General features: G+C 51.5%; 1 protein-coding gene across 1 annotated transcript in view; it reads right to left on the reverse strand.

Annotated features, from left to right (window-relative positions):
- The window catches only part of RABL6 (RAB, member RAS oncogene family like 6), a 65,613-nt gene that overhangs the window by 3,113 nt on the left and 47,667 nt on the right, over window positions 1–14,833 (reverse strand). Inside the window, exons 11-13 of the mRNA XM_063352731.1 lie at window positions 4,250–4,465; window positions 3,225–3,573; window positions 1,179–1,350 (exon numbers count right to left, since the gene is read on the reverse strand). Coding sequence (XP_063208801.1) covers window positions 1,179–1,350; window positions 3,225–3,573; window positions 4,250–4,465 — 737 coding nt within the window. The remainder of the gene's footprint in view (window positions 1–1,178; window positions 1,351–3,224; window positions 3,574–4,249; window positions 4,466–14,833) is intronic.

Raw genomic sequence — 14,833 nt, forward strand, 5'->3', positions numbered from 1 at the left:
TGGCTACTTTCACAGTATCGAGTGAGTCCCAGAGTCCATCACCGTCAAACCATTTGTCCCAGGTTATTGCGGTTGATGACTTGGCTGCTAATTAGACTGTGCTGAACGTCCACTGCCTTGCGCAAGAACTCCTTGAACAGAAGAATATCTACTCGGCTGTTTCACAGGAGGGTTTGTAACTGCACCACGTTCCACCTGTGGTATTTGATTGCCAGCCTTACCTACGCATTCTTTTCCTCGGTTGATCTGTCAATACTTCTCCAGCCAAGGAGAAGTCTAATTGCTGGTCAAGCTCCAACTGACTGACTATCAAAACACATTTTTATATTTATCCCAGAAAGAGGAGATAGGAGAAACCCACATTGAATTATTAAAGATGCTAAACTGAAGTTAAAGTATTGACCTGGGCCTCTGCAGATGCACTTCTAGCTATTTCAAGCTGTGCTGTTCAGCAGCTCAAAGCGACAAGCTGATGAAGCCATTGCAGGCTGTGACACCTTGCTTACGCTTTCGGAATAGCTATTCAAAGAGATCTCCCTCTGGTGCTGCTTACAGCTTTTTCTCTCCTTAAGTCTTTTACTTCTCATCTTTCGTGGTGACATCAGGGGCAGATCTATAGGAAGTTGCTTTGCAGTAATGCCAAGGCAGCAGAAATTATTTGCGCGAGTAAGATTTGTTCCCTCAAGGGATGGGAATAAAAAAAAAAAAAACAAAAAAAAAAGCCTGAGGAATGCTTAGGTTGGGATCAGAACCCAACCCCACCTTTCCCCAAAATAGAAGAGCAAATTGGCAGGGTATGTCAGAGCATTTTGCTCAAACTGATCCAAATTCTTGAGGGGGTGGACACCGCAAGGCTGAGCACCACTTCCCAGGCAGGCAAGGCTAAGCAGGAAGCCTTATACAGAAGCAGCTTGTGAAAGACGCGCTCCTGCTTCCAGCAGCGACAGAAATAATACACGGCTGAAGCCCCAGACGAGCCCAGTTTCCCCCCTCCCCACGGGGAAAAACTTGAAGAAAGTTATTTGTGCTATGTTAAAGACTCACACAGGGCACTGCACGAAGTTACGGGGTATTTTATTTAGTGCAAACTGGTTTGCTAACACCCTGGGACCATTTTGGAAAGAACAGATGCCTGACAAACAAAATCAGCAAGAGTGGAAACAAGGTGTGACCTTTACCTTCCTCACTGCTCTCCTTGGGAGCAGTTTCTTCCAAACCCAAACCAAAGAGATCTGCGTCATTTTTCACTTTAAAGGAGTGGACTGTTGATTTCACAGGCTGGGGTGGCTTTGCCAACGAGGTATCGTCATCAGATATTTCAGAAAGATCTTCCCGGACCGGGAATTCATCCTGGAGACAAGAACAGACAACACAGACCAATCTTTCAACCAAAATCTCTAGGCGCGTTTTGCATACACAGACGTCAGATGTCAGCGCCGGGGGAGGAGGGAAGGCAGTCACAGCTGAACCGAGCCGTTATTGCCTGGAAATCAATGCCCTTGATCTTATAAGCTCTATCTATTTCTTGCCTCGGTAAAATGTCTCGGTAGCACTGGTACTGGAAAGTGTGCTCTCATAACATAAAATCTGTGCTACCAAAATCAAATTTCTGATATGAAGGGATTAAATGAGACCTTCCACTGTGTTAGCTCGACAGCATCAGCCTCTAACCGCCCTAGAGAGGCACCTCTCGTTTGGGGAAAATCAAATCCAGTAGGCTGAAAACTCACCTCCAGACCTGACTGACAAAACCTTTCCCCTGTGCAGCTCCGTGGGGTCTCGCAGACCGGAGGCAAGGTGCAGCAGGGCCGAGGAAGCGGCCTGTGTTCGCAGAATAATTCCCTTTGTCAAGTCAAAAGGGAATGTGCTCCCAGGGCAAATTTGCCCCTTCAATGTGGGCTAAAAACCAGGACGCTGCAGAGACTGGATATCACCCCAAAATCCTTTTTCTCTGCATGATGGGAAGGGAAATGAAGTTTAATGATCTTCTGACACCTGCCAACTGATCCTCTTCAGAATTCGTTAGCCACTCCTTCTTTCTATCCTCCGTGCCGACCAAACACGGCCTTGCTCTGCTGCTGACCCAGGCAATGCCCCCTCCTCCTCGCTAATGGTGGTGTTTTTCCTGCTCTGCCTTGGAAAAACCCACAAACCTTGGAAAAACCCACAAACCTTGGACTTGAAAAGCATGTACAAGTTGTGGGGCATCTCCCTGACGCTGTCGCAATGGCCTGCTCCCTCACAAATCCCGTTTCTCATCATCGCGTGCTAAAGAGAAGCAAACTTGCTGCAAATACTTTTGCTTTCATATTAAACCGCCAGGAAAGGCAGGTACTGAAACTGCCAAACGAATGGAAAATTCCTTAATAAACAGCACGACACACAGGCAAGGTCAAAAAAACTGGGACAACCGTCCTTTCTGCAGGATTCTGGAATGATGCAAACAATGAAACACTCCTGAACGCCAGCTAACCAAGACACCAGGAGTCCCCCTGAACAACAACTGCCCATCCCAAACCACGGAGAGCAGTTTCTAGAGATCGCTCTGCTCGCTGCGAGCACGGATCACCGAAATCAGGGATATCTCAAGCCACAGCAGCAAGCTCCTACCAGCCCAGAGAAGACGCTTGTGTTGTCTGCACGTTGAACACAGGATGGGTGCAGAGGGGATCCCGCTGCGCCGTGTCTCCGAGCAGACACCTGCAGACAGCACTGCGCAACTGCCCCGGTGTTCCGTGTCACAGAGACATCCCGGCTGACCAGGCCGTACCGGAAAGGCTTTCTCCGGCAGATTTCCCTACTTCAGTAACGAGTTTGCCAAGCAAATTTTGTTATGGCCTTTTGACTGCTGTATTGACCGCAGGAAGCTCCCTTGTTCTCTCTCTCCGGCATGCACACACTTTGACATGTTAAACTTTGGGTGAAAAACCGTTAGCTTTGTATTTTATACCTTCCACACTGCTGGACTGACCACGCTTTGGACTTACTGAGAATAAACAGCACATTAGAACCCATAAACACAAGCCTTCTTGCTGTGTGGCTTCAACAGCCAGAGCACTGGTGGGTTTGTGCTTCTATCAATCCCTTCAGGTTGCTTAGCACCTGACTTGCTGCGACTGCCGCCGCGAGATGGGAGAGCAGATGAAAGCTCTGCTTAGTGAGATGCCTCAACACTTCAAGCTCAGCTTCGCAGCAGCGCACAGCGATTCCTGCGTGTTATTTACCATTTTCTTCTTCTGGCTGTCAGAATCCTCACTTTCGAAGTCTGGGTCATCCATAACAAATGAGAGCATCTGAGTAGCTATTGGTCCCTCTTGATCACTGTCAGACTCCTCAGGCTTCTCCTCTTTGACCACTTTCTGCTTGAGAGCGTGTCCTTTGCTTTGGGAAGTGGTCTTTGGGGCCTGGGCTGCCGCTGGGGTGGCGGCAGCAGCAGCTGGCAGGCTCGCGTTGAGCTTGCTGCTGCTGTTTCTTTCGGACCCAGAACGCGGAGGTAAACTGTCAGGAGGCTTCGGGTCAGTTGCTTTGGTCAAAATTGCTTCACTCTGGGGTTTCAGAGAATTTCTGGAAGACCTGAGAAGAAAGAAACAAATTGTCAGAGCCTGTCCACGCTCCCACTCTGTGGAGCAAAGCCCAAACACCAATTAATAGCTGTGCCTGCCTCAAGGGCTGCAACGAGCACCTCAACGGGAGAGGCAGTTCAGCCTAGGGGAACGTGTGTTCAAACACACACTGCTCTGAGGCTGAAGATGACCCTGGTGTCCCTGCGGATGCTGATGCACAGGTGCCTGTGCCGGCGGGCAACGCCTGACTATCACACACAGGATGTGGTACGGGGAGAACGTGATCCAGTTCATCATTCTCCAGCACAGGGTGTGGTGAACGACTTCCACGCCCTTCACCACAAGACTCGGCTCCTCGGTCCTCACATGGCTATGAGCAGACGTTCAGGCACTCAGTTACGGTTTCTTGTTCAAACTTGAGAAAAAGGCTGGGCCGTTCCCAAACAGAAACGTACCAGCGACCACAGGAGCACGGTGCTCAAAGGCATGCTGCCCAGATGTGGAGCAGAAAACACTGCAAAAAGCAGTCACACCTCAAGGTGTGACTCGAGCGCCAGCTCACAGCTCAAGGAACCTCCTGACAGAGACACCAGAATTACCGAGAGGCCGCGCAGAAGTCAGCGGCAGGACCGAGAAGAGGCCCAAGTTTGCCAGCACGACCCCACACTTCAGGCTGTGCTTCGTACCTTTTTTTTTCCTGCTCCGTGTCGATGCCGTCACCAGGTGTGAGTAGGACCTTAGAGTCCTTCACCTCTTCCTCTTCCTCCTCACTGGAGAGGGTGACGTTCTTGCTGGGCACTCGCTCTGCTGCCAGCGTAGGTCTGCTGGGGATTTTGTCATCCAGATCCAGGTCATCTTGGAAACCTGCCACCATGGGGTTCCCGCCGGGTGCCTCTCCGTCGCTGCAAAATAGACAGTGATCAGACCCAGCACCCCCGGGATGTGCTAGGACGGACGTGCCTCCCCTTGAAAGCCGACTGCTTCTCGCCTGGCTTTTCCAGCCAGCTTCAGGGTCAACATCCCTCACCCCTGCAGCTGCCCCGCCAGCCCTCCCCCTCCACCCTACCCAGCTGCCGCCCCCCCAGCCAGGCTGGCCCTGCGGGGCTGGCACAAGCCCTCGATAAAACGGGCCACCAAAAGATGTGTCACACAGTGGCTGCTGCCGCTCAAGCTGAAAATAAGTGGCTGGAAAAGGTGAGCCTCAGTGCTACAGAGCTGCCTGTTGCTTCAGCTCTATCAGAACATCTCTGGTCCAACGCGCAAGGCTCAGCCAATTAAACCGTGGGAACTGCCTGCCTTAATCCCCACATCCTGTAATTAAACCTGATCTTATAGTGCCACTGCTATGGGAATTCACTTGCAGCTATTAGCTTCCCGGAATTATTTTTGTTTCTCTGGTGCTCCCTGAAGCAGGCAGCTACCCAGACACCGTAGCCATGCTTTAACATTCCTCAAATTAAATTAACCTAAGGATGCGCTTCTAGAGCTAGGAGTCTGTCAGCCTCCCTGGACCTAACACAGTTATGTGTTCAGAGGCACCTGATCGAGAGCTTCGCAGCTGAAATTACCGGCTGAGGATTCTTGTCTGAATGTCCCCAGGACTCAACGATTTTAATACTTTCTGAAGGATTTGCTCATGTCAGGAATATATATATTTTGCCCAGTCTCAGCTGACGAGCCTTCGCATTACCTTTCCTCACTCCGTTTGCTTTATCTGCAACAGATACCCAGTTCCTTCCTGGTGACCTACCATGCACAAGAGTGACCGTAAATTAATGACTCGATACGGACTGTACAAACACAGCCTTCATTTTTACGCAGAGACAAAAAAAAAAAATTATTATGGCTTGAAGCAGATTAGATTTTAGAGGCACAAAAGGAATCACAAAACCCTAAAATCTTTGATCTGGAAGAAACTGGTGTTCCCCAGTCCCTAGCACGCGGCCAGCACTGGAAGAGACAGTGGAGCACGGTGTGCTGATGGGATGGGAAATGCCAAGGTGCTAACACAGTCCGGCTGATTGCACTACTCACTCTGGCCCTTCTCACGCCTAGCTACTGGTTTAAAAGTTAGTTTTAAAGAATTAACGCATCTGCCAACAGATAACGGAGTTATTTGTGACATGCAGGACATCACCGCGCTTACCACAACCGGTGCAGCACACCGAGAGCGACTACCACCAACGCTTGTCTGGGTCAGAGCGCTAAAACCAGGGCCAACACCCAGCCCCTCCTGCTGCTTCTGCTCTGGATCCCTCTGCTGTCAGGGCTCCCAGCGCAGCTCCCGGCTGGGCAGAGGCAGGCTGTTGAAGAGCCCCTTCATCATTAACACTGCTGCTCTCAGACCGAGCCAGAAAGGAGGCACACAGCCTGTCCCGCATAAAGGAGAAGAAAACTGGTGCCCAAAACAGCCGCCAAGGCTGGAGGAATTACAAGTGAGCGATTTCTGAGCTCTGTGAAGCACTGGCAGGGTTTCCTCTTGAAACGCGCTGAAAGGAAAATGGAGTTGCGTCCTAAAAATGGCAGGATATTATTCCGAAGTAGTGACACTGCATTTCTTTAACACATCACTGCTCTATTAAGCAGTGACTCTTCAGAGATTGCTGCCACCGTCCTTCTACCACACACCACACAAGACTTGGAGCCTTTAAAGCATTCCCAGTCTGAACAGACCATCCACGTGCGTACACACACCCGCACAAAGTGGGTCATCTCCCTTTGCAGTGAATAAACTGCCTCCATCTATAACTTCCACACAAATCCTTGAGCGACAGCTTAAGAGCAAAGCGATGGAGTGAATACACGTCAGGAAAATCACTGCTGCAGTATAAACAAAGTCTGACAATGCAAAATTAGTATCAGCTTGTGGTCCTGAGGTTCCAGCTGGAAGGAATTCAGAGCATGCAAAACCAAGCACGTTGCACCACTCTCCGACACTCGAGGGGTGCTGCCAAGCCTGTGTTAGTGTTGAGCCAACGTGTTCACAGGTGCAGGTACCCACCAAAAACGACTACGTTCGCCGAGGTCTGCGTCTGAGCTACTGATCAAAGAGCATGCCGGGGTTTCCTCAGCGAGCCCTCCGTCGCGTACGTACGCAGAACAGCTGCTGGTGATGAAAGAAACCCTGCTGCAACTTGAGCACACGGTCTCCAACCCCGACTGACCATGTTCCGCCAGCCCTGCTGTGTGGCCAGTGGAGACAGCCCCGCGGGCAGCCAGCAGAATCCTCTTGCCACATCAGCTTTCGGGGCTAGAGAAAGAGGAAAAACCCAAACTCTAACCAAGCAGGTAAGCTGAGGGAATCGCGTGCCGCAGGAGGAGCCTGCGTGACTATATTCTAGAGATGAGGGTCTTCTGGTGTGACCCAAACAGTGTCCTCAGCTTCCCTCACTTGGTCTCGCGCAGCTGGGTACCGCTATATAAATAAGAGATGCTAGAGAAGCAAAGAACCAGTTCAAAGCCCTTCAGATGTAAGGAACAAGGAAATCTAATCAATGTTTAAGATAAACATCTAGTGATGCTGAGAAGACAGATCGGGAATACCGTTAGGTACAGCCCACCCATGGACCTAGGCCAGCCTGACCCAGCAGGAGGGAAGAGGGGAGCCCATTTGGAGCCAGATGAGCTCCTCCGGTGCAGTCACACACACACTGGCTCAGGGTATGAGGCTAAAGAGCAGCAAATTAAGTTCTGAAAGAGCAAATTGGGAGCTTGAACTGCCTTCCTAATTAACTGGTAAAGAAACTGATTTTGGGAGTTCTCTTTATTGCAAGCTAGAGAACTGTAACACGCCATTAAATAAAACCCAGGACACCATTAATCTCTGTAGATCTGCGCTGGGATTTAGCTACAGCAACACCACGAGACGTCAGGAAGTGCTGGAAGTCTCAGCAGCCGTCTGATCTTTGGGCAAGAGCAGCCTTGTTCCACAGGCATGAGCTCAGGCCTCACAGCGAGCGCACTTAAGAAAAAAAAGTGTTTTTTCCTAACATTACTGCTCCATGTCAACTCTCGCCCTGTTGTTTAGAGATGTTACGGAGTAGGGAATGAGAGAAGTCCACACGAATTCCCTACATCAACAAAACGGACAAGAAATACCAGACTTCACCAACTCTTTCTGAAGCTCAGAAAAGCAAACAAGTTCCTACAAAGGGAAGCAAACAGAGCCCTGAGCGCAGGAGGCCGTTCAGTCACACCGCGTAACATCCTGCTTCCAACAGAGCACAACCTTCCCCGCGTCCCGAGGAGCAGCCCTCTACGTGAGAGCGGCCGGAGCATGTGGAGCTCTGCCTGGGCGGGGATGCGGAGCCTGCTGTGAGGACCCAAGAGATAACAGGCAAAGGTGACACTATGGTGGGTGCCCGCTATGGGCTGCCTGACCAGGAAGAACAAGTGGATCAGGCCCTCTCTAAAAAGATAGGAGCAGCCTCATGTTTGCAGGCCCTGGTCCTCATGGACTTCGACCACCCCCATGTCTGCTGGAGGGACAAGACAGCAGGACGTAAGCAATCCAGGATGTTCCTGGAGTGCATTAGTGATAACCTCCTCCTCCGAGCGGTAGAGGAGTCAACGAGGAGAGGTGCTTGCTGGACCTCATACCCACAAAAAATGAGGAAGCCCCACACTGGGAAGAAGGCCAAAGGCAGCCTTGGTGGAGTTCAGGATCCTGAGGGCAGGGAGGAGGGTAAGAAGCAAGGTGGACTTCAGGAGAGCCTCTTCAAAGATTTGGCTGGAAGAGTCCTGTGAGATAAGGCCCTGGAGGGAAGAAGGGCCCAAGAAAGCTGGTTAATATTCAACGACTGCCTCCTCCAAGCTCAACAGTGGTCCATCCCAACGCATAAGGAGTCAGGCAAAAATGCTGGGAGGCCTGCATGAATGAACAAGGAGCTCCTGGACAAACACAAAAAGGAAGCATACAGGGGATGGACGCAAGGATGGGTGACCTGGGAGGAATACAGAGACATCATCTGAGCATCCAGGGATGAAATCCGGAAAGCAAAAGCCCAAAGGGAATTGAATCTGGCCAGGGATGTCAAGGACATGAAGAAGGGCTTCTGAAAGTACACAGGTGACAAAAGGAAGACTAGGGAAAACGCAGGCACGATGCTCAATGAGAAGGGGGACCTGGTTACACAGGCCATGGAAAAGCCTGAAGTACTGAATGCCGCCTTTGGCTCAGTCTTCACTAGCAAGACCGGTCTTCAGGAATCCCAGGTCCCAGAGACCAGGGGGATAATGTGGAGGAAGGAAAATGCACCTTTGGTGGAAGAGGATCAGATCAGGGATCCTGGACAAAGCAAAACTGGACATACGTAAGTCCATGGGCCCCGATGGAATGCACCCACGAGTGCTGAGGGAGCTGGCAGATGTTATTGCAAGGCCACTCTTGATAAACTTTGATCAATCACTGCGACTGGGAGAAGTACCTGAAGAGGAAAGCAAATGCCACTCAAGAAGGGCAAGAAGAAGGACCCAGAGAACTATAGCCCGGTCAGCCTCGCCTTGATCCCTGAGAAGGTGATGGAGCAGCTAGTCCTGCAAACTATTTCCAGGCACATGAATGACATGAAAATCATCAGGAGCAGCCTGCATAGATTTACCAAGGGCACGTCATGCTCGATCAACTTGATAAAAGTCTATGATGCAATAGCTGGCCTGGTAGATGAGGGAAGGGCAGCGGTGCCTGGACTTCAGTAAGGTCTTTGACACTGTCTCCAATAAAATCCTCGTAGGGAAGCTGTTGATGTACAGGCTGGATGAGCAGACAGTGAGGCGGACTGAAAACTGGCTGAATGGACGGGGCCAGAGGGTGGTGATCAGTAGCATGAAGTCTAGTTGGATGCCAGTAACTGCTGGTGCACTCCAGGGATCAACACGGGGCCCAGTCATGCTCATCATCTTCGTTAATGATCCGGATGGTGGGGCAGGGTGTACCCTCAACAAGGCTGCAGATGACACCAAACTGGGAGGTGTGACTGACGCACCAGAGGGTTGTGCTGCCACCCAGAGGGACCTCGTCAGGCTGGAGAAATGGGCTGACAGGAACCCCACAAGCTCAACAAGGGGAAGTGCCAAGTCCTGCCGCTGGGGAGGAACAACCCCAAGCACCAACATACGCTGGAGGCCACCCAGCTGGACAGCAGTTTGGCAGAAGAGGGTCTGGGGGTCCTGGTTGAACATAGGCCAGCAAGGTGCCTCTGCCGCAAAGAAGGCTAATGGTATCCTGGGCTGCATTAGGCAAAGTATTGCCAGCAGGCTGAGGGAGGTGATCCTTCCCCTCTGCTCAGCACTGGTGAGGCCACACCTGGAGTGCTGGGGCCAGGTCTGGGCGCTCCCCAGTACAAGAGAGACATGGGTATACTGGAGAGAGGTCACGAAGGGCAATGAAGATGACAAGGCCAGGCTGGACGGGCCTTTGAGCAACCAGGTCTAGTGGGAGGTGACCCTGCCCATGGCAGGGGGGTTGGGACTAGATGATCTTAAGGTCCCCTCCAACCCGAACCATTCTGTGATTCTATGAAGTGACTGGAGCATCTCTCACATGAGGGCTGGGACTGCTTAGCCCAGATGTGGTGGGTTGACCCTGGCTAGATGCCAGATGCCCACCAAAGACGCTCTATCACTCCCCTCCTCAGCTAGACAGGGGAGACAAAATATAACAAAAGACTCGTGGGTCGAGATAAGGACAGCGAGAGATCATTCTCCGATTACCATCATGGGCAAAACAGACTTGATTTTGGGAAAATTAATTTAGTTTATCACCAATCAAATCAGTCGGATAATGTGAAAATAAAAACTAAATCTTCAAACACCTTCGCCCCACCCCTCCCTTCCTCCCGGGCTCAACTTTACTCCCGAATTCTCTACCTTCTCCCCCACAGCGGCACAGGGGGATGGGGAACGGGGGTTGTGGTCAGTTCATCACATGTTGTTTCTGCCGCCTCTTCCTCCTCAGGAGGAAGACTCCTCATGCTCTTCCCCTGCTCCAGCATGGGGTTCCTCCCACGGGAGACACTCCTCCACAAACTTCTCCAACGTGAGTCCTTCCCACGGGCTGCAGTTCTTCACAAACTGCTCCAGCGTGGGTGCCTTCCGCAGGGTGCAGTGCTTACAGGAGCAGCCTGCTCCAGCGTGGGTCCCCCGTGGGATCACAAGCCCTGCCAGCAAACCTGCTCCAGTGTGGCCTCCTCCCTCCATGGGTCCACGGGTCCTGCCAGCAGCCTGTGCCAGCGTGGGCTTCCCAGGGGGTCACAGCCTCCTCCTTCATGCATCCCCTTACTCCGGTGTGGGGTCCTCCATGGGGTGCAGGTGGATATCTGCTCCACCATGGACCTCCATGGGCTGCAGGGGGACAACCTGCCTCACCATGGTCTTCACCAGAGGCTGCAGGAGAATCTTTGTTCCAGTGCCTGGAGCACCTCCTCCTCTCCTTCTTCACTGACCTGGGGGTCTGCAGAGTCGTTCCTCTCCCATATTTTTACTCCTCCCTTCTGTTGGACAGGTTTGCAGGTTTTTTTTCCCCTTCTTAAATATATTATCCCAGAGGCACTATCACCGTTGCTGATGGGCTCAGCTTTGGCCAGCGGCAGGTCCATCTTGGAGCCGGCTGGCATTGACTCTGTTGACACAGGGGAAACTTCTAGCAGCTTCTCACAGAAGCCCCTGTAGCCCTCCAGCTACCAAAACCTTGCCACGCAAACCCAATACACTTGAGAAGAGAAGGCTTGGGGGGACCCTAGCAATGTATGTAAATACCTGAAGGAGGGCGCAAAGAAGATGGAGCCAGGCTCTTTTCAGTGCTGCCCAACAACAGGACAAGAGGCAACAGGCACAAACTGAAACACAGGAGGTTCCCTATGAACATCAGGAAACGCTTTTTCCACTGTGGGGGTGACTGAGCACCGGCATAGGTCAGAAAGGTTGAGGAGTCTCAATTCATGGAGATATTCAAAAGCCACCCGGACATGGTCCTGGGCAACCGGCTCCAGGTGGTGCTGGCTGAGCAGGGAGGTTGGACCTCCAGAGGTGTCTTCCAGCCTCAGCCACTCTATGATTCTGTGAATGTAGCTATCTCTGCTTCACACGGGAAACACACTGTGCACTAAGGCGTTCCTCACATGAGCCAAGTGCAAGACTCTTGCTTACGGAGAGCCAGGCAATCCCTCTTGTTTGGGTAAGAGAAGTGACGTCACAAATTCTCAACACACAGCCCGCTCTTCTGCCACATCTTCAATGGCTCTTCAGTTTCGTACCTTACACTTGGTTACAGCACACCCAGAAGAGATGCCGGCAAGCTGCGTAAGCTCAGCACTCAGATAAAACGTTCAGGAGACCTGAACGCATCTCTCCAGTATGTTCTCAGGCTTTGTTCAGACGCCAGAGGAAAACAGCTTCCAGCATTTCATTTTTTAAAACCAATAAAATCTCCATCAGGTTTGAGTTGTTTCACTTTTGTGTTCTTTATTTCAGAGATAAAATTTCTGCAGCGGTAGCTTTTGTTGCAACTACAACAACCTACTGACTGCAGTGGAAGCTGATTAGGGACGGTGCTTACAGAGCTCTTATGTTGCTCCTGGGCATCATGGGGTTGTGACCGGCATCCTGAAGGAAATCAATTATTGCAGGTGATGGTCAGAACCACATCTACACCTCTGGATTTCGGCACATCAGGCTTATTGTGGTAGGCCTTTCTTGGCAAGAAACAGAAGGTAAAATTGCCGGACTGCTGAGAAAACTCTGTGAACCACAAAAGAAACCAGAGCAAGACATGGACGCCAAGCTGCAGGGAAATAATGAGCATCTGAATTTGAAGGGATGCGCTGCAAGGTCTTCTCCTAGGGAAACCGAGCTGTTCTAACTGCAGATGGTTACCACTGTCATCAATGGATGAAGCTGTGAATAAGCGTCCTCTCTGTGAAAGCCCCCACCAGCTCATACACACTGGAAGGCTACCAAGCCTGGGGACGGAGCGCAGAAGGGAATCATAGCAGCCAAGAACACGACGACTCTACAACCAAGGAGCAGGGCTTTTGCACCACTGTTGGAGATGTTTGGCTTTTTGTATGGCTTAACACCTATTTGCTTCCAGTGACCGACGTCCTGGAGAAGAGGCGCCTTTGTTAAACACCCAACCTCCTACCCACGGCAAGAACCGCAGCTAAAGAGCGCAAAGGGCACCCCAGGACCCAGCCCTTCAGCAAACCCCAGGAAGGTCAGGCTTGTTTCTCCTGACATTCACTTGTTAAACACAGAAAAATATCCCAGCTCAGCCACAGCCACAAGCAAGGCACTTTGTAGGCCAGCATGCTTCTAGCAATCACTACTTTTTTTCTTTCTTTCTTTCTTTTTCTTTTTTTTTTAATAGAACATCCACGTGTTCTGCCATCACAAGGGATGATGATTCAGGCTGACCTGCATCAGACAGGCATCGAGCCTCACACACAGCATTGATTTCAAGTTGTTGTGGTTGAGCTAGAGAACACTGAACGATGACAAAGATGTCCAAAGATGCAGAATCCACCACACTGCCAGATGAGCTGTATCAGCGTTTAATTACTCTCCTGGTTAATCCAGCGCTGATGACAAGAGGCAGCAGGCAAGGAGTATTCTAAGCGGAGGGATGCAGAGCCTGTGAGTACGCTTAGGTCACGTCTTAAGTGACAGTCTGCTTTCAGACAGTTTGCTGCACATCCCCTTGTCTGAGCAGCCCAGTACACATAATCCCTTTTCCCTCCTTTTGGTTAAAAAACACCAACGCCAGGAAAAGAAAAAAAAAAAAAAAAAAAGGAAAAAAAAAAAAGCAAATCCAGCCTACAGCACAAGCACATCTCTCTGCCATTTGGAGGACGGAATTATAGAATCACAGAATAGTTAGGGCTGGAAGGGACCATTTAAAGGCCACCTAGTCCAAGACCCTGCCGTGGGCAGGGGCATCTTCAACTAGATGGTTGCTCAGAGCCTCATCCAACCTGACCATGAACGTTTCCAGGGATGGGGCAGCCACCACCTCTCTGGGCAACCTGGGCCAGGGGCTCAGCACCCTCAGTGTAAAACATTTCTTCCTTATATCTACTCTAAATGCACTGTCTTTTAGTTTAAAACCATTACTCCTTGTCCTCTCGCATCAGGCACTGCTAAAAAGTCTGTCCCCATCTTTCTCACAAGCCCCCTTTAGGGACTGAAAGGCTGCAATAAGGTCTCCCCGGAGCCTTCTCTTCTCCAGGCTGAACCCCCCCAGCTCTCTCAGCCTGTCCCCACAGCAGAGGGGCTCCAGCCCTCCCAGCATCTCCGGGGCCTCCTCTGGCCCCACTCCAACAGCTCCGTGTCCTTCTGCTGTCGGTGCCCCAGCGCTGGAGGCAGCACTGCAGGGGGGTCTCCCCGAGCGGAGCAGAGGGGCAGAATCCCCCCCTCGCCCCCCTGCCCACGCTGCTGGGGATGAGCCCAGGCTGCGGGGCGTTTCTGGGCTGCCAGCGCACGTTGCCAGCTCATGGCCAGCTTTTCGCCCACCCCCCCCCCAGCACCCCAGAGCCTTTCTCTGGAGGGCTGCTCTCCACCCCTCCATCCCCAGCCTGTGCTGGGACTGGGGGCTGCCCCGTCCTGGGTGCAGGACCCTGCACTTGGTCTTGTTGAACCTCATGAGGTTCACACAGCCCCACCTCTCAAGCCTGCCCAGGTCCCTCTGGATGGCAGCGTGTCCCTCAGGCATGTCAACCGCACCACTCACCTTGGTGTCAACTGCCAATGTGGTGAGGGTGCACTCGATCGCACTATGTCATTGATGAAGATATTAAAAAGTACCGGTCCCAAAACAGACCCCTGAGGGACACCACTTGTCACTGATCTCCATCTGGACATTGAGCCGTTGACTGCTACTCTCTGGATGTGACCATCCAGCCAATTCCTTATCCAGCGAACAGTCCACCCATCAAATCCATATCTCTCTGACTTAGAGAGAAAATCCTGGGAATGAACATTTGAAATGGACAGAGAAAAAGAAATGCACCTAAGACAGAAAATGGAATCTGCAGGCAAGCATTCAATGACACTCCCAAGGGAGAACGACTGTCTACATCCTTCCTTCCAGAATCCCATCAAGCCACAGAGTGCCCCCAAACATCCTGCAACAAACACAAACCCCTTTATAACGCCTTAGGGATGGCAGTACCAGGCCACGAAGGAACGTGGCCATGCTTTGGGCCTCTGCAGCAGGTGCGCTGTGTTCCAGAAAGAAAATATCTCAAATGTTTCAGCACATTCGGCCAGAAAGGAAA

Source organism: Chroicocephalus ridibundus, chromosome 15, assembly GCF_963924245.1.
Source record: "Chroicocephalus ridibundus chromosome 15, bChrRid1.1, whole genome shotgun sequence".
NCBI lineage: Eukaryota > Metazoa > Chordata > Aves > Charadriiformes > Laridae > Chroicocephalus > Chroicocephalus ridibundus.